Genomic DNA, 22,734 nt, shown 5'->3' on the forward strand with positions numbered 1-22,734 from the left:
GTGTCCATGTCCTTGGATAAAGTGACCAGTTTGGGTTTGGATGCTTCAGACACTGAATCAAGAAGCTAACTGACAAGCCATGTAATTGTTTCCTGCCCAGGTCCGGGCAGCTCCCCCTCCGCCTACACAGAACCACCGGAGGCCAGCAGAGAAGATCGAGGATGTGGAAATCACACTGGTGTGATGATGGGTTTGCCCGTCTGTTACTGCTACAATCAAGGCCAAGCTTGGAGTTTGGCCAGTCTTGTTCTTTAGGCACCTTTGCATGATGATGACTCTTGAACAGAGCAAAAACCAGGAGGATTATAAATGACTGAGTGGCCCGGTGGATTCCTCCCATGTTTTGGATATTTTGTGCCTTTTTTTGTCGTCATTTTCTATGTCATCTCTCCTACCATAGCACAAATACTAATGGGCCCTCAAAGCAGGGGGGGACAGCCCTCATGGTCCCTTTTTATATGAGACTCAAGAACAGGCCTTATCCAGGGCACAGTCACAGAGACACTGATCATGTGCACTCGTACAGTATATTACTGTGGCCACAAGGTTGTGGCAAAGATTCTCATCTTTTTTCAAGTGGCTTTTGCTCGTCTGATTGAGTTTAATCAGATCATGTTGGCTACATAAGAAAGCAGAAGGAGGGATTTCAGGAGAGGCTGGCTCCTCCCTGCATTTAGTCCCCAGACTGAGAAAGTAGAACCTTATTGGAAATGAGCGGACTGCCTGAGTGTAGCACCAATTGCATTAATGCACATCTCTTCCACAACTAACAGAGTTAAAACAATAACAGTGTCTTTCGTATTAATATTTATGCCATTCATTTAGTATTAGTGAAGCTAATATGGAGGGGCTGAACAGTAGCCAAATGTCCATCACATAGACTAATAGAAAGGAGGCCGCGGCTAAGGCAGAAATGGAGCTTCCAGATCTGAAGTGAGCCGATTTAATGTTCTTTTTGTATTTGGGTATTTTTCATCTTAATTTTTGCAGCATATAGTCCTCTGACCAGTATCCTTATAATCTGAATGTCTAAATAAATTGGGGACACATACTTTGCCTTGTTAAGCTTCTCTATGGAGAGCCTTGAGCACTGTTTTATTCTCAAGCCAGTGCACTGGCCCAGGCAGCCAGGTTGTGGCTGGTCTCCAGACCGGCGGCCACCCCCGGCAGAAAATGCAGCTTCCCAGGTACCACTGACCTGACATTTCCTTGGGAGGAAGAACCTGTGGCTCATGGAGGAAACCATCTTCCTGTGAAAAAGGACTAAAGGATTGTACAGCCTGCACAGGTGCAAATTGACAAGGAAAAGACAAGTTCTGCACGTCACAGGGAGAGCCAGGGGTAGCTTTCTCCACGGGTTAGCAAGCCCACAGCCGCAGGTGTCCCAGAGTCAGCCGCTGTTGGCCCTCCACCTCCTATGGAAGATAGGGAGTTAACTAGGACTAAGGGACATCTGCTGGTTGTTTGTTTTTTTTTTTTTTTTAAGAAATCAGATTCACAGAATTTAATCTAAAAGTTGTATTATGCTTTGAAAACTCCATCCTTCCTAAGACTCTAAAAACTTGAAATGCTTGCCCAATGTCCCCATGGGATTATTGACCAAAAGTAAAGTCATAGCTGAAGAAATTTTTAGTCATTTGATCACTTCAGTGATAATGTCCATTGATGAATCTTCTCTGTGATTGTTTTTTTTCTTCACTTTTTTTTTTTTTTTTTTTTTTTTGCATTTCTTAACCTGTTGATCTATTTGAGGTCTTTTTATGTTATCAAACTTATTCTTAAGTTTAAAAAAAAAAGAAATTAAGGGGTGGTTTTTTTTTAAGATTTTAATGTTTGCCGGTATGTTAAACATCTTCCAAGCACTTTAAAAATCTTCAAAGTGCATAAAATCAGGCAGTTCCTGCCACCTGGTCTTGTATTCTCTCTCTGTAGCTAGCCAAATTGTCCTTGAATCTGGATTTTCCACATTTTCAGAGGGTTATTTGAAATTTTTTGTTATATTTTAAAATATTTTTTGGAAGAGCTGCTAATTTTATTTTAAAAACACAAAGTTGTAAAAATATGCCTCCTTTTTATAAAGAACCCCACCCTCCAAGACCTATAATCCAGCATCACAGTGTACAGGGCCAGGCTCTGAGGGAGTGCCTCTGTGCAGATGTGCTTTCTTTACAGTAGCTGTAAAAAGTTTGTATTTATTATGTATAAAATGTTGAATAATAAAAAAATGGAATTAAGCTTTCTAAGTTTACTTATAAAAACATTCGGGTAAACAGACTTTTGCAAACAGGCAGTGCTTCTTATAAAGACACTCCTGGGAACTCCTTTAAACCATACAAATACAGAGAGGGGGAAGTAAATGTATTTTTCCATGGGACACATAGTCCCTGATGGTACCCACCTGCCAAGTATAATGTCCTAGATGCTAGAGATAGTAATAAATTAGTTGTGGTCTTTGCTTTCTAGGTTCTTTCCCCAGGGGCTAAGGAGAGGAGACAGGTATACACATGACAACACTGTGTGACATGTGTGACATGAGGAGAGGACAGCGTGCTGAGGGAGCTGAGGAGTGAACTCTGATTCTGCAGCTGAAAGGGCGAGAGGAAGGTCACCGAAGTCCCCTCAGAGGATGTAACCGCTGGCTTCTAGGAAGTGGGCAATCTGGCCTCCTCCACTCTTTGTTAAACCTTCACCCTCAGGAGTAATGAATCAAGCAAAGGAGTTTTACTGGTCCCAGAGGTGGATAGCGGAATCCCGATTAAAGGCTGAGTCTTTGTGGCTGCCAGCCGGCTATACTAAGGACCAGGGCTCAGCATGTTTGGGGAGAGGCCCCACAGTTCTTTCCAGAGCTGGGCATGTACGATCCATTTTTTCCACAATTTTTCTGTGCATAAAGCTCATACACATTGCCTTTTTATGTAAGTGGGATTATATAATACATTTAGGTTTACCTCATTCTTTTTGAAAGTTACATTCCATTCCCTTGTTTGGACATATAATTTAAACATTCCTATAGTTTTGGATGTTTAGGGTGTATCCATCCATTTACTATTAGAAAGTTGAAATTAACATCTTTGTACATAATTCTTTACAAATTTGTATCAGTAAAAATATTGTGTAAACTTGTAATTTGAGAGTCAAAAAGATATGTATGTGTATTTAATTTTTTTAAATTTTGCCAAATTGGCCACCAGAATGATCGCATCCATCGACACTGCCACCAACAGCATAGGAGACAACATGGACTTTGGAGTCAGAAGGTCGGAGTGAAATCCTGGCCCCCTTGACAGCCATGGGAACTGCGCCTCGCCATCCTCATCAGACACCTGAGAGTAATGCTGTGGATCCAAGGAGGATGCATAATGTGAGCAGCACAGGGTGGTCACCACAAATGTCCCTCACCGTCACCTCTTCCACCTTTGGTGTCCTCTCCTTGGTCCTTGCTACTCTTCAACAAAGGGTTGTCATAAGGCCCAAGGGAAGGAGTATGTGTGAAAGCGCTTTGCCATAAAAATGGGAAGGGCTATCCGTGCACGTTAAATATCATTTCCATCTTCTGCCTTTCTCTGCTAATGAAAGCTGCTCACATTTGAGACTGCCGTTGACATCAGAGACCTAGGCTGTGTCAGGGAACAGTTAAGCTAATTGCCCCACTCTGGTGCCAGCTACATTTTGGCTTCCTTCTTCATAGGAGCTGACTGTAATGTAATCAAGTCAGATTCACAGCACATCACCTGGATTCCCTTACTCTCTGACCCTCCACCCAAGCCCATGTCCAGCAGCCAGAGAGGCAGGGGAGAGGTTGCTCTCTGCATGGCTCAGTGTGTCCTCTCCCTCTGAGCTACCATATCCCCAACCTTAAAAGGAGTAGAACGAGATGATATCCAAGGGTTATCCAACTCTTATGTTCTAGATAAGTTCACTTTCTAGACACAGTGAGAACATCACCTAAAAAAGGTTGCAATATTTGAGAACAGACTTATTAACACAGGCTTCTTGGGATGGCTAGAAATTAGGAATTCCAAGCCACTGGACTATCCCTGGGACAAAGCAAATCCTCGTCCTCCAGGTCGTGATCACATCCCAGGCTGTACTGTTCACCTGCCGCCCAAGTAGCCCAGCCACAACTTTTGCTTGTTGGGCCAGTTACTGCCTAACCCTCTCTGAGTGGCCTTATGACAAAATCTGGCTGCTCTGAATCTTTGCATTTATTTTGCTCATGAAGTTGTTTTTTCATGACAAACAGTGAAGTAAATTTTAGTTAAGGAGAGACCTCTCATTTGTCCTAAAATCCTACAGTTGGCACAACCAGTGTAATTCCTCCTAGACTCTTCCTGTGTTTGCTCTGTTACTGCTTGATCTGCCAAGAACCCCGTGAATGCCAAAGAGCATCTTGTTCCTGGACCATTTTCCTGGTCCCACTAGCCAAAAAAAACAAATGTATTTCAGCCATGTCTATTTTGGAGAGCTTTGGTCTGGGAATATTTTCCTGGAATATTATCCTGAAACAGAACAGAAATGAACTGTGTACTAAACACCTGAGTAAGCATTCTTCCTGTTGTCAACCATTTGCCTCCTGTGAGGGTCAAGCAGGGAAAGGCCAGGTCAAATGCCCTGTATTCAAGACCCTTGGCCGCCTTGATGAGCTATGACTTTAGACTCGTCCCTTCGTCTTTCTGGGGTTTGCTTTCCTTATCTGTAAAGTGGGGATTAAAAGGCAATACAAACTTTCTAAGACCCATGAGGATCAAATAAGATAATGTACAGATAAGCTGAAGATAATTTTGACTAATGGATGTGCATCCAGAGAAAGAAAACCACCTGCACCCAGACGTGGTCTGAATCCCACCAGTGGGTCCACAGGTGGGATGTTCTCACGATTCCTCCAGGGAACATCTTAGGGGCCAGGACCACCACTATCCAACTGCTACTTGTCTTGTCATCAAACTTATTGCCCCAGGCCATGTTCTGGGCACCGATGACCCAAATGACTCAGATCTCATCCCCTCTACTGAAGGGCTCATATTTGGTAGGGAGACTCAGGAACAGTAGACTCAAGCCAAAGTGTCTCCCAGGACAGGGAGATGACCAAAGAACAGGAGGAGCCCAATTAAGGGCTTCTGTCATTTCTCCCTTTTGGGTATTAAGCTCATAACACCTGAGATTGACCAGGGCAAGCAGAGGAGGTGGTACTTACACCTGCAGAATGGCCCCAGGAAGGACCTGGATCACCTTTGGTGAGGCCCAGAGCCATGGAGCAGGAAGACACAGATGGGGAAACTTCTCACCCTGGAAGACACTGTGATTTGCCCAAGATCTTTCATGAAGACAACTGGGAACAGAACCCAGAACTGGACCTCCAGAAGACCAGGCCAGCCCCTCTGTGCAGAACCTGAATCCAGTTTTCAGAAAAGAGGGCATCAAGCCTGGGTTCTCATCCCAGCTCTGCTGTGTGACCCTACACAAGGCCCTGCCCCCTCTCTGGGAGGCAGACCCTCAGCACCTAAGTACTAAAAACCCGAATACTGAACACTGAAACCCTGGAGAGGTGTTCAGCACCAGGGCTCTATCACCACTGAACAGGGACCGCAGGGTCTAGGGGTGCAGACTTCCCACCACCTGCCCCACTTAGCCTTTGCTGGCCCCTCTCTCTCCAGGCCCACCTCGTTCCCTGGAACACCTTCGCCTGTCTCTGGCTCTACCAGGAAGCATTCCTTCCAAGGAAGTTCAGGTGTGCTCCCTGAGGTGAGGCAACTGTACCCCAAGGTGTGTTGTCAGATTTACATACGAAGAAGGGGAGGCTTAAGGGGAACAGAGGGACCACTGTCCTAGGAGTTGAGTCAAATCATTTCCCGAGAACCAATTCTGGGTTATTTAAGCAGTCGTCACTGCAGTCCTGAGGTACTTGCCCCAATGGGGTATAGCTGGTAACAGCCTCCTGTTCACCTCACTCCTTGGCCCTGTATATCCCTTGCTTCAAGAACACTAACCCTCCAAGCTCAGGCCCAGGGCCCAGAATGGGAAAGAAGATGGAGGAATTTAGGTTAGGCATAAAACTAGAGTCACCCCCTGGCAAGAGGCATACCACTAGGGCACAGGGGGTATACCCTGAAGCCCTAACTGAGAGCCCAGAGTCTCTGACATTTTGTTTTTAAAAAGTATAATTGTCATAATCCAGCTGTGCCAGCTGTGTGATCTCATATCACTTAGCCTCTCTGAGCCTCAATTTTGTCTGTGAAAGAGATATCTACAGCACAAGGTAGTTGGGAGGAACAATAAAATTCTGCAGAAAAATCACAGAACACAAGGCCTGATACAAGCCCTGGATAATGGCGGCTAATGGAAGCAATGGTCTTTCCAGCCATGAATTCCGGAAGGTGGCAGTGTGGCCTCTGCAGAGATTAGGCAGGCAGTGGTGACTCCTGGTGGCCACCGGGAGCCAGGGCATGAGGGCTGGGCCTTTGGGAATCTTAGATCTGAAGAATGCTGGACTCCTAGTGTCTTCAACTGCACTGATTTGCCAACTTCTTCATTAAGAGAATTTATCCATTGAAACATTTCCTGAGGCTTTCTCTGTGCCAGCCTGATCCCAGGAAACACTTGATTCCCATCCTGGTCTCCTCCAAGAGCTCCCTGCTGAAAATGGAGGGAGGCAGACACAAATGGGAGCATGGGCCACAGAAGGCCCCTGGCCAGCCTGGCAGGAGAGAGAGGCCTTTCAGTGAGGGGATCCTGACGGATAAATGTGAATTAGGGCCTGGGAGGGAAGAGCACTGAGCAGAGGAGAAAACACATGTAAGGCACAGGAGTAGCAAAAAAATAAAGATGCAGCTGAAGTCAGCAGGGTAGCTCCGGGTGCTCTGAAATGCATGCCAAGAAGTTTCTCTGCGGGCAGCATGGGAATGCCAAGGGGCTGCACATGTGACCATGACACCTTAGAAGGTCACCATGGCAAAGAGGACTGAGTGGGATGGCAGCAGGTCTAGAAGTTGGCCTGTAGTGGCAGCAGGCATGGAAAGGAGAGTTAGACACAGCAGCCCCAGGCCTCAGTGCCACGAGGATGTGGGGTGTGAGAAGAGCTTATACCAGCAGGAGATGAGGCCCAGGAGGCAGCTAGATATGTCACCTAGAGCTCAGAGGAGAGCTGGATGGCCAAGGGCAGTGAGTGATCTGGGAGTTAGCAGTGTAGATACAGGTGTTTAACCAACTCTTACACAGCCTTTGACATGTGCCAGGAGCTTTACATTAAATACTAACACGTGAAGTCCTTACAACCTTTGAGGAGGAGGAAACTGAGGCACAGAAATGTTAAGTAACTTCTTCAAAACCATTTGGCTACTAAATAGTGGAACTGAGATTCACCCCCAATCTGGCTGAGGAGTCCAGACTTTTAGTCTCTGCCACCCATTCTGGAAATGATTTCCAAAACCTTGGGACTGGCAAAGAGTCCTCGAAGGAGACTGCAAGATCATAAAGAAGGAGGCTGTGAGTTGTAGAGTAAAGCCTTTGATTCGCAGCTGAGTAGACCCTCAGAGATCAGCCCCCATCATTCAAGGACAAAAATCCCCTCTGCTGCTTCATGACTGGCAACGACCGTCCTGCTGACTCCTCCACCATACCCCAGGTTGGTGAAGGAAGTGTGGTGCCCAGGCTCTACCCTGTTGGGTCTGCCTTGTACTTCAGAGGCTTGTTGTGCAGAACATATTTGGTGCCAATGGAAGTGAAGGCCCAGGCCCGGGCCCAGACCCAGGCCCAGCCCACCGCTGCCCTCCCAGACTCACAGACAGGCACACACAGGCTGTGCCCTGCCACTGCAGGTTCTGCCTCTGGAGCAAGAACATGGCTGGTCTAAAGGTAGATCTGGTGCACCAAGTACTTGACATCACTCTCCAGTTTGTTAGGACACTTTCTACCAGGGCTCTTCTGGACTACTTCCCCTGCTCCCTCCTTGGACTCCCATGGTCCTTCTTCAGCCTCAGTCTACCCTGCATGCCTGAAGCAGGAGGGTCCAAGGTGTTGACTTGGCCTCAGGACCAGCTCAGACCAAAGGTGAAATTCCCATGGCTCTAAGAACCATTGCCTTTTGCTGCCTCTGGCCTTTCTTCATGCTGTATCCTCTTAGACTTGAACAGCACGGAGACAGGACCAGCTCTGTCCAGCTCCGTCCAGCTCTGCAGAAGAAAGAAAGGAGGCCAAGCCTCGATTTCCTCAAGGCACCAGCCCAAACCCCTCTCTGTTCTCTAAATGCTGCAAAGAGTAAAGCAGATACCAGTTTAGATGCCGCTTTTGGCAGAGAAAGTGAGGAGACCAAAATTAACATAAAAATACTGTAATCTCCACCAACCCACGCTGTTTTTTTTTTTTTTTAAACAAACAGGCCAGGTCCTGCCAGGCCTTCTTCCCAACTAAATGCCCTGAGGCCATCCCCCACACCCACCCCCGACCTGCCCGCTGGCCCTGGAACCAGATGGAGTGGTGGGAAGCTGTTCTCTGGCTTCAGACTTCAGACTCGAGCACCAGCCCAGGCAGAAGGTTGTGGCACTAGTGCCAGAGCACAACCTTTCTGGCTTGGTCTACGCTCACCACATGGCTCCCGGAGTAGCACCAGGCCACGGCGTTGACAGCAGCACTGAGGAGAAGGAGGGCGAGGCTTCAGGGGTGCACCAGGAGCTGGGCCTGCAGCCTGATGCTGCCCCTCATTACTGGACCTGGGCAGTTTGAGACCCTCTCTAACCCCATTTCCTCACCTATAAAATGGGCTCACAAGGCTGTGGTGAGGTAGGGCCAAGTCCATGTGGAAAGGCACCTTGTGAACTGTGAAGGGTTCTGGGAAGTGGAACGTGTGGGAATGAGGGCTGGGGGGCATTCCAGGGCCTAAGCATGTCAGAACCTAGAATTGGCTCAGCAGGACTGGGGCTAGGGCAGCAGTGGCCTTGAGGCTGGGGCGGGCAGGTGGATGGATGGTGGTCATGCTCACCAGTGGGGTCCCCGTAGGATCTTCTTCAATTTCCCAGTGTCTACATCCCAGATATAAAGGGCTCCATCGCAGGAACCTGCAAGTGCATAGCTTCTGTCCGGACTATAGTGTTCACAGCAGAGCAAGAGAGGAGGAGATCAGAGGTGAGGACACACACACACACACGGAAACACGGACAGTCAAATGGGGTACACTTGGGCAGAGGCATGTGCTCTCACAGACACACCTGAACACGGCTCTGGTCCAGTCAGAACCGCACTTGAAGCCATCAGCACTGAGGACAGAGTCAGATCACAATGGAGGTGGCCACCAGTCCCTGCCCTCAGCCGGAAATTTCAAGAGCTTTCTCTCTCCATCTGGCAGGCCCTGGTTCAGAAAGGCCTCTAGGGAGGGCCCCCCACCCCTGTTGAGAGGCCCTGGAGGGCCTTTTACAGGGGATCAGAGGCCCAGCTGCCCCAGCCAAAGCTACAGGATGAGTGGCCACAAGGCAGGTACCTGAACACCTGGCGGATATTGCTGACACGCAGATCGATGACCTTGAGTGTATTATCACGGGAACAGCTGAGTAGATGCAGCTGATCATGGCTGAGGCTCAGGGAGGTGACCCGGCCTTGCACAGGGATGACCTGGACGCAGTGGGGCCCCCTGAGGAGCAAGTGCAGAGATGGGGATAAGGAGCAGCCCACCCTGACAGGGCCACTCATGACAAGCTAATGAAGTCCAGAGACACTGCTGGTCTCAGAGCACAAGAGCAAGGCGGACAGAGACTAATCTCCCACTGCAGCCAGCCCCCTCCAGCAGGAACTTAGGCAGCCCCTGACTCAAAGCCGAAGCCCCTGCAACACTTGGGTCACTAAACTAAATGCAGGAGGGAAAGTAATGGAAGTCTGTCTCTACATGTGTGTGCATGAGAGAAAAGGGTTTCAAACAGCAATCAGTACCCACCAGTAATGAGAAGCCTGAGACAGGCCAGGCACTGGATCCAGTGCTGGCTTTTATAAACCAATCAAACTCAATGTTGAGCTGTTATCTTTAAAAAAACAAAAACAAAACAAAACAAACAACAAAAAAAAAAACCCTAAAACTTATATTCCTTTTGATTAAAACTTGGTAACTAAATGAAAAAAAAAAGGGGCTTCTGCATCTTGGTTGTCAAGGCTCAGGCAGAGTCTAGTGGTTGGACTGAGAGCCATTAAGGTGGCTCAGGTCCTGCAGCTGAGCCTTCAAGGGGCTAAGCTCAGCACAGAGAGGCCATCACAGCTTCACTTCCCCGAGATACTCTCCACAACTCCACGGCCGGAGAAAGGAAAGAGAAAACAGGACCTCTGTCTCAATGCCTCCACTACCCATAGCCCACTCCTGTCACCTGCTGTCCCAGAACCGGATCTTCTGGTCATTGTGGCCACTAATGATGACATGGTCCCCACACACCACGTCATTACAGTAGGAAAGAACATTGATGGTCCTAGAGCCTACGGAACAAGGAGGAAAGCCCGGTCTCAGAGGAGGGTTGTCAGGAGCTAGCCCACTAGACATATGAGAAGCCGAAGCCCAGGAGCCCCAGAGGGTCAGTATCCTCCCAAAACTAGAACCTGGGATCCCCTGTTTCCCAGCCCAAAGCCTGTCACCAAGAAACTGGCAGAAAGCACCAATGGGAGACAGAGAAGAAGGGACTTAGAGAGGTTTCACCCCAAATGCCTATGAATCTCAGAATCACTCGTAGAGAGTAGGTTGAGGTCTCTAATGGCTCAGCTTTGTGGGGAAGGGGTCCCCAGATGGTAGGGAGCAGGGTGGGGCTGGGCCTCACAGTATGCACGGCCAAGGTCCCACTCCTTCACTGTCCGGTCTCGGCTTCCAGTCACCGCCTGATGCCGTGTTAGCTTGAATTTGGCAGCTGTCACCTTGTCTGTGTGTCCAGACAGTGTCTCCTACCCCCCATCACAAACATAAATTAAGGGCATGGCCAAAACTCCATAACACCGCCCGCCCCCTCCAGGCTAAAGCATGACCCCTGATCCTCAGGCTGCCTCCCCAGTCAGACCTCACCTTGGACTGTGCCTCTCCCACCTTCCAGAGCTGAGCGGCCTGATTGTAAGTAGCTGCCAATACCTGGGAGCCCTAGAAAAATGGGAGTAGGAGAGGTCCTGGACCTGGGCCTGGCCAGAGGCAACATCCCTCAGGCCCAAGAGCTAGGGCAGGGCTGCCTCTGAGCTTCTCACAGCCCAGGTCCCCTAGGCAGGCCAAGGAGCCCCTGGGGCCAGGGAGGAGGATTTGTGTAGGAGCCTAAAGGCTGGGTTTTAGGATGCCCATGTGTCCCCTCAGGTCCTAAGGCCCCCACCTGCCTGGCGATGGAGACTGAGGGAGGTGGACATCCCATGCCACTCAGTGGACTCACCGAAGGGTCAAAGTCTACACTAGTGATGCTGCCACCAGCTCCTTCAAGGGTGTAGTTGGCCTCCAGACGACCTGGGGGGACCAGAGGAAGGGACAGGTGCAATGAGGTCACTAACCTCATGAAAATGAGGAGCTGGAACCAGGAGTGGGAAATCAGTCTTTCCCAAGTTAGAGGACAGAATTGTTGGATCTGTTCTGGGGGCCTGGGCCAAAGGTTGCACCTTCTCAAATTACCAGCAGGGAGCCCCAGGGGGGCAGCTTGTCCTCTCAAAGAGCTGGAAAAGACCAGAGAAAAAGGCCTGTCCCTGGGTCATGTGGCAAGCCAGGGCCACGCCTCCTCTAAGAAGCCTCCAGGAGCCAGCTCTGACTCCCCAATACACATCCCCTACAGAGCCTAGGGTAGCTAACTAATGGTCTCCTGAGTTCTAAGAGCTCAAGTGATAACAGAAGTGGTCTGGTAGACACCAAGGACCTGATCCTCAAGGGCAGACCCCTACCTCTCCTAATAGGTACCATCTGAGCTCAGCCCTCCCTATCCTGCAGGCCTAGACCCCAGGAGCTGGGAGGCTCTACCCGTCTTCAGAACAGTGAGCCTGGAACTCTTGCCAAGGGGTCATCTGGCTACTGCCCACAAGACTGTTCTAGGTGAGGAAAAAATAAAGAAATCCAAGGACTTTGTCCACCAAGGAGCAAGCTGGAGGCCTGGGGGTTGGAGAGAAAGCACTGGGTTGGCCCATAGGACAGGGACCCTCACCTCCCACGACATTCCAGAGGTGGATGAGACGGTCAGCCCCTCCAGTAGCCAGGAGGCTACTGTTGGGGCCAAAAAGAACAGCATTGACCTCAGAGAGGTGGGCATCCTGTGGAAAAAAGGGGAGGTTGATGCCCCTGGTACTTGCCATGCAGGCCTCTTTGTACATGCTCACAGGATCTCTCTAATGCATGCTTATACACACCAGAGGGTCTCGTCACCTCTACATAGACCCCTGCAGCCGCCAACCACCACACTACCATCTACTCCACCAACTGACCTTCTGGTCTCCCAGCCTCCTGTCTCTCCTTCTCCAGTACACACCCTCATTATAAAAGACTGAGGGGATCCCACCGTAAGTTGTGGCAGAAAAACTCCTGCTCCTGCCCAGGAGCCTAGCCCCGTTTTCCTGGCCTCTTCAGACCAGCCCTGGGATCCACACTCCCCATATCAGCACTGCAGGCATGTGACCCAGCTCTTCCTTACCAGCACATCCTGAGCCCAGGTTGGAAGTCGGGCAGCCACGCACAGAGGGATGCTCTGGTATCGCTGCTCGGGGGCTCCCCCAATTGAGTGGCCTCTCCTCTTCTTGAAACTGGGGGTGGGCATTAAGCAAGCCCGTCTGACAGGGGAGCCTCAAGCTCTCCTGAGGTGACAGCAACAACAGAAAGCAGACACAGAAGATGGCAGAACATGGCCAAGAGGTGCAGCAAGCAAGGTCCCCAACCGGTCTCTAACCCCCGTCAGTGTGGAGATGAAAGGGGCACAGAGAAAAGCACAGAAGCGGGGCAAGGTCAGTGGATGCAGAGAAATCCTGGGGCTGCGGCTCCAGCCCTGGCCTTGCCACTGCTTGGCTCTGTGACCCTGAAAGAGTCCTTGACATTTCTGAGCCTCAGTTTCCCAACTGAGTGGGAGTTGCTGTCTGGCCTCAGGCTAGAGCTCTTGGTCCTCTGTGAGGAAACTGGATGAGGCACAGAACCTGGAGGATAGCCAAGCAGGGGCTCAAAATGAGGCCATGCACCCAGCTCCTGCCTCTGAGGCTCAGCAGAGAGACTCACGCAGACTGCTGGGCAAAACGTGAATGGATAGACCAAGGCACATACACAGACCAAGTCTGGGCTCCAGGAGCCACACATAGGGCTCCAAGTGGCCCCGCCCTTTCATACACATGTCAGTGCACACACATACTTACTCTAGAAGCCCCTTCACCACATCAACACAGCGGGACAGCGTCAGAGAGGTGGCAGAGGCAGACCTGGGGCAAAATCGAGAGGCTAAGGAACTAGTCGGGAGGTGTGCAGACAGCAGTCATTCATTTCTACACTCTGCCAAGGACCTGAGGCCTCTTAACTTCTTGAGCCCAAGATGAGAACTTCACTCCCCCAAGACCAGAGGCGCAGGATGACCCAGAGCAGTCCCAAGAAAGTGGAGGCAGGGAGGAAGTTGGCAATGAAGTCTCCCAAAGTTTCCTTCATGATATTAAGAATCACCTCACTGCCAAAGTACCCCGAACGAAAGTTCCTGGGACACTTAACTGGGGCCCATGGAGGAGGTGGTGGTAAAGGTGCCCCCAGGCTCGGAAAACATAAGGCTGGGAGCAGGTGCAGGGAGCAACTTAGGCCTGCTGAGTCCTCAAAAATGCCCAGGAGCTGTGTCCTGGGATGACTTGGCCCACAGGGCTGCCAGTGTCTCATGCCCCTCCCCAAGTTCCTTCAGGCCTGGATACAGTGATCTGTAATAAAGAGCTTGAGGAGAACTTTCAGGCTGAAGAATGGGGCAAGGACCTGCAGCCTCAATGCCAGGCAAATGAAGACAGATGGGTGGGATGGGGATGAGGGGAGGAGCCCAAGTACTGAAGCCCCAATCAGGTCCAACCATGTGAGCTCACATATCTACACATGCTCAGATGTTCACACATACTCAAGTATGCTCATCCAGGCTTGCACACTCATGTGCTCTCATGTCCCTATGTATCCAAACACATGCTTTGACAGCTGAGCCCAGGGCCTTCACCACAGTTTCTCTCCCTTTCACTGACCTGACACCCATCCCCAGTAGAGATCAAGCCTGTCCTGGGAGGCATGAGCTGTACTCCAGCATCTTCCCAAGGCCCCTCCCAACCCAAGAGCTGGCTTAAGGTCCTAGAGGAAGACTCTGGGGTGGGCGCAGCTTAGAGCACTGGGACAGTCCTCACCTGAAGGGCCTCTTCCACTTCTCACCAGCCTCACTATCCAGAAACTCTGGCTCAGCAGGCAGGGCCGGAGTCATCTCAGCCCCTTCCCTGATCGCATCCCCTAGGGTGTCTGGGTTCCTAGGAGAGGGAATGGAGCTCAAGAAGGTGAAGGGACCAAGCCAATCCCTCCCTGCCCCAGTGACTGATATGGTGAAGATGTGCCGACCCGGTAAGTGCCCATGTGGAGGGCCCAACGTGTTGGCTTCCATGACCACACGTTTCTGAAGGTGTCCTGTGGGCTCGGTCTACACGGGGACCTGGGGACCGTGGCTGTGCACACGTGGGGTCAGGTGCATGGGTGACCGCAGGCAGATGTGGGGCACGGTAGAACTGGAGGCAACGGCCCGAAAGCAGGGAGGGAGCGCCAGAGCACGTGGGTCAGAGCCAGTGGCTGAGGCTCCGGGCGCACCCCCACTCTTACTCGCTGATGCTCACTGTCCGCTTGGCAGCTTTCTTCAGCTCCTGGGACACCCGCGCCTGCTTGGCCCTGGGGGAGAAAATATTCCTAGGAGCCGGGCGCGGGACTCTGCTGCCTTCCTGCGAGGGCAAGCCCGGGTGGGTCCTCCCCCTGGGGAAGGTGCACGGGAGTCCCGTTCACCGCCAAGACAAGGGGCGTGACCGCTCGCTTCCCCAAGGGGTGGGGCCCAGAGCTCTCACTTCTCTCGGCGCTCGTTGCGCAGGTTGCGCTCCGCGGCGGCGCGCGCCTTGCGCTGCACCAGCCTCTCCAGCAAGTCGTGCGCCTCTTCCTCAAGCCTGCGCAATGCCGCCTCCTGAAGTCCCGCGCGCCCGCGCAGCGCCTCATAGGCCGCCCGCTGAGCCGCGTTCCGCGCCTGAAGAGCGTCCACCTGCTGAGCCTGCTGCGCCCGTGCCTCCTGCAGCTGTGCCACGCGGGCCTCCAGAGCCGCCAGCCTGGAGCAGGAGCGAACCAACATCACTGCCCAGTGGGGACGGGTCTCAGAGCTGGGGCAGACTTGCCCGTGGCCACGTGCAACCAGGCGGCTAAAGCAAGTCTCCCACCCAGCCTTCCCTCCTCAAGTCCTGCGGCTCCGGGAGTTTGGGGACGTGGGGAAAGCTGCCGGCCCTGCTGGAAACACACGGGCTCACTCCGTACCCCCTCCCAGGCAGTGATGGCCCGGAGCCGCCCCGAGGTGGGCACGGTCCCTCTGGCACCCGCCCGCGCCTCACCTGCTCTGCCGCCTCACCTGCGTTGCCGCTCCTCCAGCTCCGACTCCAGGGAGCCCAGGGCCGCGCTCTTCTCCACCACCTGGTAGGCCATCTGGGGGCAGTTAAGGGCCAGACAGGTGGGCCTCTGTGTAGGACTTCAGCCAGGGTCTGCTACTCCACCCACCCGCCCCCTTATTGAAAAGCAAGTTGAGGCGCAGGTAAACTTAGGGTGTTGCACAGGAATGCACTATGGGGAATGCACTGCGGTTTCCTAGAACAATAGAGGGGCCTTAGACTCTGGAATCTAAACACCAGAGTTTCAAATCTGGCATCCCCACTAATTTTCTGTGGCCCTGGGGTAGTCATTCAACCTCTCTGAACCTGTTCTGTTTTTCCATCTGTAAATTGGAAACGATAGAGCTTACCTAATACGGTAACAAAAAACTATTATAAGAAACAGTATTTCAAATTTTGAATTTTTTTATATAGCACTTATGTGTGCCATGCCTTGTTCTGAGCATTCTACACATATTACCTCTTTTAATCCCTATAACAACACAGGTACTGACATTCTTCCTATTTTACAGACAAGGACATCAACACAGAGAGATTAAGTGTCTTGCCCAAAGTCACGTAGCTAAGTGGCAGAACTGATATTGGAACCCAGGCCACCTAACATTATGCTCCAAGTAAAGGGCTGGTCCACAGGAGGGGTTTAAGGGATGTGAGTTCTGTTCCCCACCTCTCCAACCCTCCACCTACCGAAGCAAAACTCCTGGAGAGAAACAAAGCCCCCAGGCAGAGGCCCACAGGCTAAGGAACAGGAATGGACTGTGGGAGCACAGGGCCTAGACTGAATACTAGAGCTGCCCCACAGCACAAGAGTGGGGGTGAAAGTCATCTCATCTATACCCCTATGTCACGAACAGTCCTTCAGCCAAGAGCTGGAGAAGCCTTACAGATATAAAGCTCAACTCTCACCCTTTGGAGCTGAGGGATCAGAGAGACAGACTCCCCAAAAAAGCAGTTCCCACCAGTGCGGAAAGAGCAAAATGAGGAAATAACCAAGGCTGGGGGCTCTATTGCTAACTTGTTACTGTTTTCATGTGAGCTTGGTGAAGGACACATTGAGGAGCAAAGTTGGCGCAGTCCACCACTACTGACACGAGCAGCTTAAGGGCCTTTGGACGGCCCCTGGCGGGAGGGGCGGGCTCAAAGGCAGGACCTCGCGGCGTCCGTAAACATCAAAGAGCGCCTGCGCAAACCGAGCAACTAGGGATAGACACCTGGGGGCGCTTTAACCAAGCTAACAGGAATCGGAACGTGTCGGTCCCGCATCTTTCTGTTCTTTCTCTTATAGTTTGCAAAGCACAGCCTCCTTCATTGCCTCTCTAAATTTGATCCCCACAGCATTCCTGTTACAGATAGGGCAACTGGTCAGAGAAACTCGCGCAACCAGCGTCCTAGTAGCATAGAGTGTGAAGGACCAGAGATGGCTCAGAAATCAGGGACTCTAGGCCAGACCCTGCTTCTGACTTACTGTGTGACCTTGGGTAATTCTGGTTCCTTGGAGACCTAAGTCTCATTTGTAAATGAAAATAGGTTGTTGGGAGGATCAAATGAGATGCAGGAGTGAAACTAAATCCTTGAGCTGTCTATAACGGCAAAATATAGTCAGGTGATTGCCCGTCAGATTGAGGGGCCCATTTCCTCATTCAACAAGTTACAAAACTGAGGGCCCCAAAATGGACAGGAGTGTGTCCCAGGTTCCAGCAGTCTGTGAACAAGGGGCCCTGCACATGCAAGGCAGGGAGGCCGACTTTCATAACTGACCTAGTTTATAACATAATTCCTTTCACCACTAAGCAGTCTGACTACCACTTCCACTTCCTTACCTGTCATTTAGTTTCATTGATGTTTTGATATTCAATATATATGTTTTTTATCTGATGCTTTTCAAAACTCTAATAATAGATTAGTGGTTACCAGGAGTTAACCACTGGTTGGGGGAGGGGGAATGTTGTGATAAAAACAGGATAGCAAGAGAGATCTCTGTGGTGATAAAATAGTGCTATATCTTAATGGTCACACAAATCTACATGTGACAAAATAACATGTGACAAAATGTGACAAAATGCCAAAGAATTATATACACTTCATACCAATATCAATTTCCTGGTTGTGTGTGCTGTAGTTACATAAGATGTAACCAATTGGGGAAACTGGGTAAAGAATGAATACAGAGGACCTCTCTGTACTGTCTTTGCAGCTTCTTGTGAATCGATAACTATTTAAAAATAAAATTAATAGTAATACATGCTTACTTTGATATGTGAAACAGTACTAAGAACTAAAGAAAAAGCCCCTCCTCATCCCTTAGCATATCCAATAGGAGCCGACTGGTGTATGAAAAAGTGATGGGAAGGAGTGCTGAGGGTGAAGGATGTGTAGAATTACCCCCAAACAAAGGGAACCATGAGCTCAGAGACAAGAGAGTGGCAGGATATAGATATATACACACACAACTGATAATGGAGATGTAGTGAAAGGGGCTTTTACTTTTTAACTCTATGGGCTTTGTTCTCTTTGAAATATTCACAACAAGCCATGTATTGTATATTACTTGTCCTTTTTTAATGGAAAAAATTTTTATTATTAAAATATATCACTGAGTGCTGTATGGAGAATGGGTGAGGGTGCCAAGGGAGGAGTCATTTAGGGAAGAATGAGGATAACTTAGACGAGGCTGGATATGGTACAGGAAACAGAGAAGTTGATGGATTTGGAGACAGGATGACTAGCTTGTGACTAGCTCAGAGCAGAAGGCTGGGAAGGGTCAAGGTCCACCCTGGTGACCAACTATCGATGGAGGGAGCAGGCATGATCTACTTCATTCATCACTTAGTCTACAGATATTCATTAGCATGGACTGTGGAGACAGGCCCCAGGGATGTGATAGAAGTAAACCAAAGACATTCCAAGCCTTAGGGCACTGACCGTCAAGAAGGGGGTTCAGATGTTTGAAAATAACCTCTCAAATGTCAGATTGCTACTACAACAGAGCTCTGAGAGGTGCTCACTCGGTTCACACCCCATTCCCACACTAGTTGGGCAAGTGAAGTGGAATGTGTTCACTGGCCTATTAGTCTCCTCCAGTGCACTAGAAGCTCCGTGGGGCCAGGTCTTATTTACTGTTGTATTCCCTGTGCCTTGGATGTATCAATTGTCAATAAATTTTTGTTGAAAAAATTAATGGAGAACACAGAGATGGATTCGTGTGGGAGGTAGTTCAAAGCCTGGCTCCACCTCTCTAAGCCTCAGTTTCTTCTGTAACCATGGAGTTGTGGAGGATTAGCTGAAATAACACTTAGCACAGTACCTGTGTGGAGTCGTCTCAATGTGTTGTTGGCTATATTATTATAGGAGTGATAATGAGTCTGACTTTAGATGTGAAGTCCAAAAATCAGCTGAGCGAGAGAGAGAGTCTGGAGCTCAGAAGTGAAGGCTGGACTACAGACAGGTCTGGGAGTCAGCAAACAAAGTCTCCAAAGCTGTGGGAGTCAGTGAACCCACCTGAGCTTCAAGGAACATCCACATGTAAAGGGAGGAGGCTAGGGGAAGAGAGAAAAGAGCCAGAGAAGGAAGCTCTGAAGCAACAGCTACAGAAATTAGAGGAGAACCAGGAGAGTGTGGTGAAACAAGCCAAGAGACACCATGGGGGGTGGGGGCAGCAGTATCAGATGGAGGTAGCACACCCCACCATGGAGGTGGCCCACCTTACTCACTTAGTCTGAAAATGTATATTAAATAATCAACTGGTGCTGGGCCTTGGGTTTGGCAGGGCAAGTGGTGAGTGGAGCTGGCTAGACCATCCTGAAGGGAAAACAGAGTCCACCTGGGCCCTGTATACCTCACACTCCTCCCTGAGCTCTCACTTCCTCCAACTGCTATTGGAGCCCACTTTATCCTGGGCTGCCAGAGCCAAGCTAGAGGTACTCTTACCCATGTCCAGCCTCAAGGCTTGGGGAATGTCATTTGGTGGCTCCCTTGGACCACATCTTCCAGCCCCCAAAGTCCTGGATCCCAGCTCCATCCCATTCTCTCTCAGACCCCTGCCCAGCCTACCTCACCACAGACCAGCCGGAGCCCCTCCTCGTCCTCTTGCCACTTTACCCGCAGAGTGACTGGTGATGAGATTTGGTCTGTATCAGGCCCCGACTCCTCCTCCCTGCCAACCAATCAAGAGAGTGGTGCTCATTGTCCCTCCATTCATCCAGGGGATATGCATGAGGACCCTTAAGCCAAACCCATGAACTTTCTCCTGAGGAAGTTGGAGGCCAGAAAGCCAGTAGAAGAAAGAGCACGTCTGGAAGCTGAAGCTGTCCATAACTCCTCAGCTCAGGGAGTCCCCCAGGCCTTGAGTTCCATGGCAGGGACCCTCCTCAAAAGCATCTCGCAACTCTTGAGTCCCAACCCATTCCTGCTTCTCATCTTCACTCCCTCTCTGGAATAAGCAGCAAGACCCTTCTGTAGGCATCAATTTAAAGAACACAGAGACAGAAAGACAGAGGAGGGGGAAAGATGAGTATGGGGGTGGGAGGGGAAGGAGATGGGACTAATGCAGGGTAGACTGAGAAGGGTGGGAAAGAAGGACATTCTAAGAAGCTGGCCTGGGGAAGGTTGATGAGCCCAGCTCCTATCCTGGGCAGCAGCCAGAGGTCAATGAGGTACCAGGGAGAGAATGAACCCAGAATAGAAAATAGGGGCAGGGCACAGGCACAGGCAGCCCATTGTGACTATGAACACACACACACACACACACACACACACACTCACACTCACCAGGGGCCCTGATGGGTAGCAGGAGTGACATCATTTGGCTCTGGCTGCAGCTTCTCTGAGAACCGGGCCAGTAGCTCAGCCTTCTCCAGGAGGCGGTTATCTAAGGGTGCAAGAGGGTGAGCCTGGGGTAAAGATAGACACTTGTCAGCTCTCTAGGCATACAGGTTACCTCTCTGGCTGGGAATGCTATAAGAGCCTGGGGGTGCAGAATGGGAGAGCTAGTTGCAGGCTGGGCTCTGCCCCTTGTTTGAGCGGTGTTTACACAGCTCTACCAGGACTTTTAGCCCTGGCACAGCCTCTTCACAGCACTAGCCCCCAGGCCCTCCGTGAATACCTGCTCTCCCAGGGAAAAACAAGGATGACCACTGCGAGGGAAGGAGATGGCTGGGCACTGCCCACTGAGAATCCTGAGGAAAGAAAGGGCCAGGGATTGATGCCCCACCCTGCACCCGCCACAGGGAAGGGCCTAGCCCCAGTGAGTGATGAAACAAGCCAAGCTCCACCTGCCTATGGCCTTTGGCAAGTTACTTCCCCTCCAAGGGCTCTAACTTTCTGGACTAAAAAACAATCTTGACTTCCCAAGATTGGTGTTAAGGTTCCTCCGGCCCCCACCCCCACCAAAACAGAGAGCCCTTGAGCAATTATCCAGCAGACCTCAAGTTTGGTGGTTTCTGCTATAGACCCTAAAACACACCCCCTCCACCCCCAACCTGAGTTCGCTTCCTCTTTTTTCACAGAGTAAAGTGAGGGTGGATAAGCCCAGGCCTGTCTTCTCAGCAACTTTCCCTCACCCAGTCCCCTACCTATGTCACTCTCACCAAAGTCAATGGCCTAGTTTTCACATAAAATCCTACCCCAACCCCCAGGGCACTACACCCGCCTCCCAGCAAATCTAAAAAAGCCATTTTGCCCAATTTATGGGTTAGAAATCTGAGGCTTAGGGATATGTCCTGCTCAAGACCAGAGATAAAATTGGACCTTCACTGTGTCTGATTTCAGACTTCCAGGGTCTCTCCAGTCTCACACATTTGCAACTGTTTGCGGCAAGGCGGGGGGGGGGGGGGGGGGGGGGGGGGGGGGGGGGGGGGGTTGTTGCCCGCGGGTTAGGCCCAGTGAAGGAGCTGGAGGGATTGTGGTTAGACTTTCAACCCCAAACATACAATCTCAGGTGACTAGAGATGCTACACACAGATGCACACCTGTTTATCCCACCTGAAGTACCATACTTCCTCCTGACCAGCTCCCCAGCGACAACTCTGAGAATCTGACTGCCCCGGGCTCAGCCAGCTCCCTCAGAGAGCCTGGGGTTCCTTCTCCCTCAGGCCAGGGTTGGCTGGGTGCTGAGGTGCTCCAGGAACCTAAGCCAGGATCGCCTATCAGTGGCAAAACCTGAGACTGAGCTTCCTCCACAGAGATTCAGAGTTTTATTCCCTCCCTCGATTGGCCAAGAAGTAGCTGCTCGGGACAATACTGCATTCTTTAACTGGCCTATGGGGATTGCCTAGCAGGAGGAAGCATAAGAGACTTACAAAACTAGCACTGGCTGATGAACCCGTGCCTAGGAAGCCCAGCTCGTGGGAGGCAGAGCCCCTAAGAGTCCAGGAGAGCAGGCGCATCAGGAGTGAGTTCCAACCAGGAAGGGGCTCCAAGGAGAGCCTGGGTCGGAAAGGGCAAGAATGTGGCTAGTCGGAGATGGGGTGTAAGAGAGAAGGGATCCGAGCAGGCCCAAGGCTTCGGAGGGCAGGAGGCGTTGGTACACCTGAGTCACAGTCGGAGAAGCGAGACAAATACTTTCCCGGAGCCCCGCCCCTCCACGGCTATCTTCCAAGCCCCCAGGAGAGCACTCACAGGCCGGCACCAGCTCCAGGAAGAGTGTCTTTTGTGTGTGGTCCCGTTGCCGCAGCTGCCGCACGATGTGGCGTTTCCAGCGGGAGGCAGGGGCCCCGGTACTGCAGGGTCCAGCCATCGCCTTTCCCTCCCTCCTGCCCTCAGCGCACCAGGACCCAAGCAGGAGCTCGCAGGCAGGGGCGGGGCCTCGAGGGGACTCCCTGACGTGGGGGGGGGGGGAGGGCTGCGGTGGGGAATCCCCGGGTTGTACCAAGAGCGTATTTGGGGGAGAACAGAACGCGACCGTCACGAGAAGCGGCCCCAGGGTCTACATCACAGGGTGCCCTACAAAGAATTCTTACCTAACTGGGGGCTCCAATTGCTGTCAGGGGTAATAAGCAGGACTCCAGGTCAGAGCCTCTGCGGCAGCTTCCCCCATGCCTATTGGTGCACTCCGCAGGCGGAGCCTCCCGGCCAGTGCTCGTTAACCCCTTAACAGTGCCAGCGGAATTCACAGAACCAGACACTCGCCCACGTTCACTCTGGAGC

At 51.2% G+C, this 22,734-nt stretch overlaps 2 protein-coding genes across 9 annotated transcripts in view; one reads left to right on the forward strand and one right to left on the reverse strand.

Moving 5' to 3' along the window:
• FCHSD2 (FCH and double SH3 domains 2) overlaps positions 1 to 2,234 on the forward strand; it is a 208,892-nt gene extending 206,658 nt beyond the window's left edge. For both annotated transcript variants that reach the window (XM_016161455.2, XM_016161454.2), the window contains exon 20: positions 101 to 2,234. In XM_016161455.2, coding sequence (XP_016016941.1) covers positions 101 to 184 — 84 coding nt within the window. In that variant the 3' untranslated portion in view covers positions 185 to 2,234. The remainder of the gene's footprint in view (positions 1 to 100) is intronic.
• ATG16L2 (autophagy related 16 like 2) lies at positions 1,703 to 22,370 on the reverse strand. 7 transcript variants are annotated; one of them, XM_036221228.1, is made up of 19 exons: positions 22,207 to 22,370; positions 20,359 to 20,458; positions 19,642 to 19,744; positions 15,555 to 15,628; positions 15,010 to 15,261; positions 14,774 to 14,839; positions 14,314 to 14,430; positions 13,312 to 13,374; positions 12,606 to 12,714; positions 12,123 to 12,228; positions 11,370 to 11,440; positions 11,021 to 11,092; positions 10,782 to 10,902; positions 10,341 to 10,446; positions 9,470 to 9,619; positions 9,201 to 9,248; positions 8,975 to 9,076; positions 8,442 to 8,626; positions 1,703 to 8,168 (listed from the first exon to the last, which is right to left on the reverse strand). In XM_036221228.1, exons 1-18 carry the CDS (start codon positions 22,322 to 22,324, stop codon positions 8,539 to 8,541), a joined length of 1,866 nt encoding a protein of 621 aa, XP_036077121.1. In that variant the 5' UTR covers positions 22,325 to 22,370; the 3' UTR covers positions 1,703 to 8,168; positions 8,442 to 8,538. The 7 variants fall into 7 exon arrangements, with proteins under 7 accessions (XP_036077121.1, XP_036077126.1, XP_036077122.1 ...); XM_036221233.1 differs by having other exon boundaries at positions 20,359 to 20,480; positions 22,207 to 22,321; XM_036221229.1 differs by lacking the exon at positions 22,207 to 22,370 and adding an exon at positions 21,888 to 22,200 and having other exon boundaries at positions 20,359 to 20,480.
• Between the last annotated feature and the right edge of the window lie 364 nt (positions 22,371 to 22,734).

This window comes from Rousettus aegyptiacus, unplaced genomic scaffold, assembly GCF_014176215.1.
Source record: "Rousettus aegyptiacus isolate mRouAeg1 unplaced genomic scaffold, mRouAeg1.p scaffold_m13_p_5, whole genome shotgun sequence".
NCBI classification, from domain to species: Eukaryota; Metazoa; Chordata; class Mammalia; order Chiroptera; family Pteropodidae; genus Rousettus; species Rousettus aegyptiacus.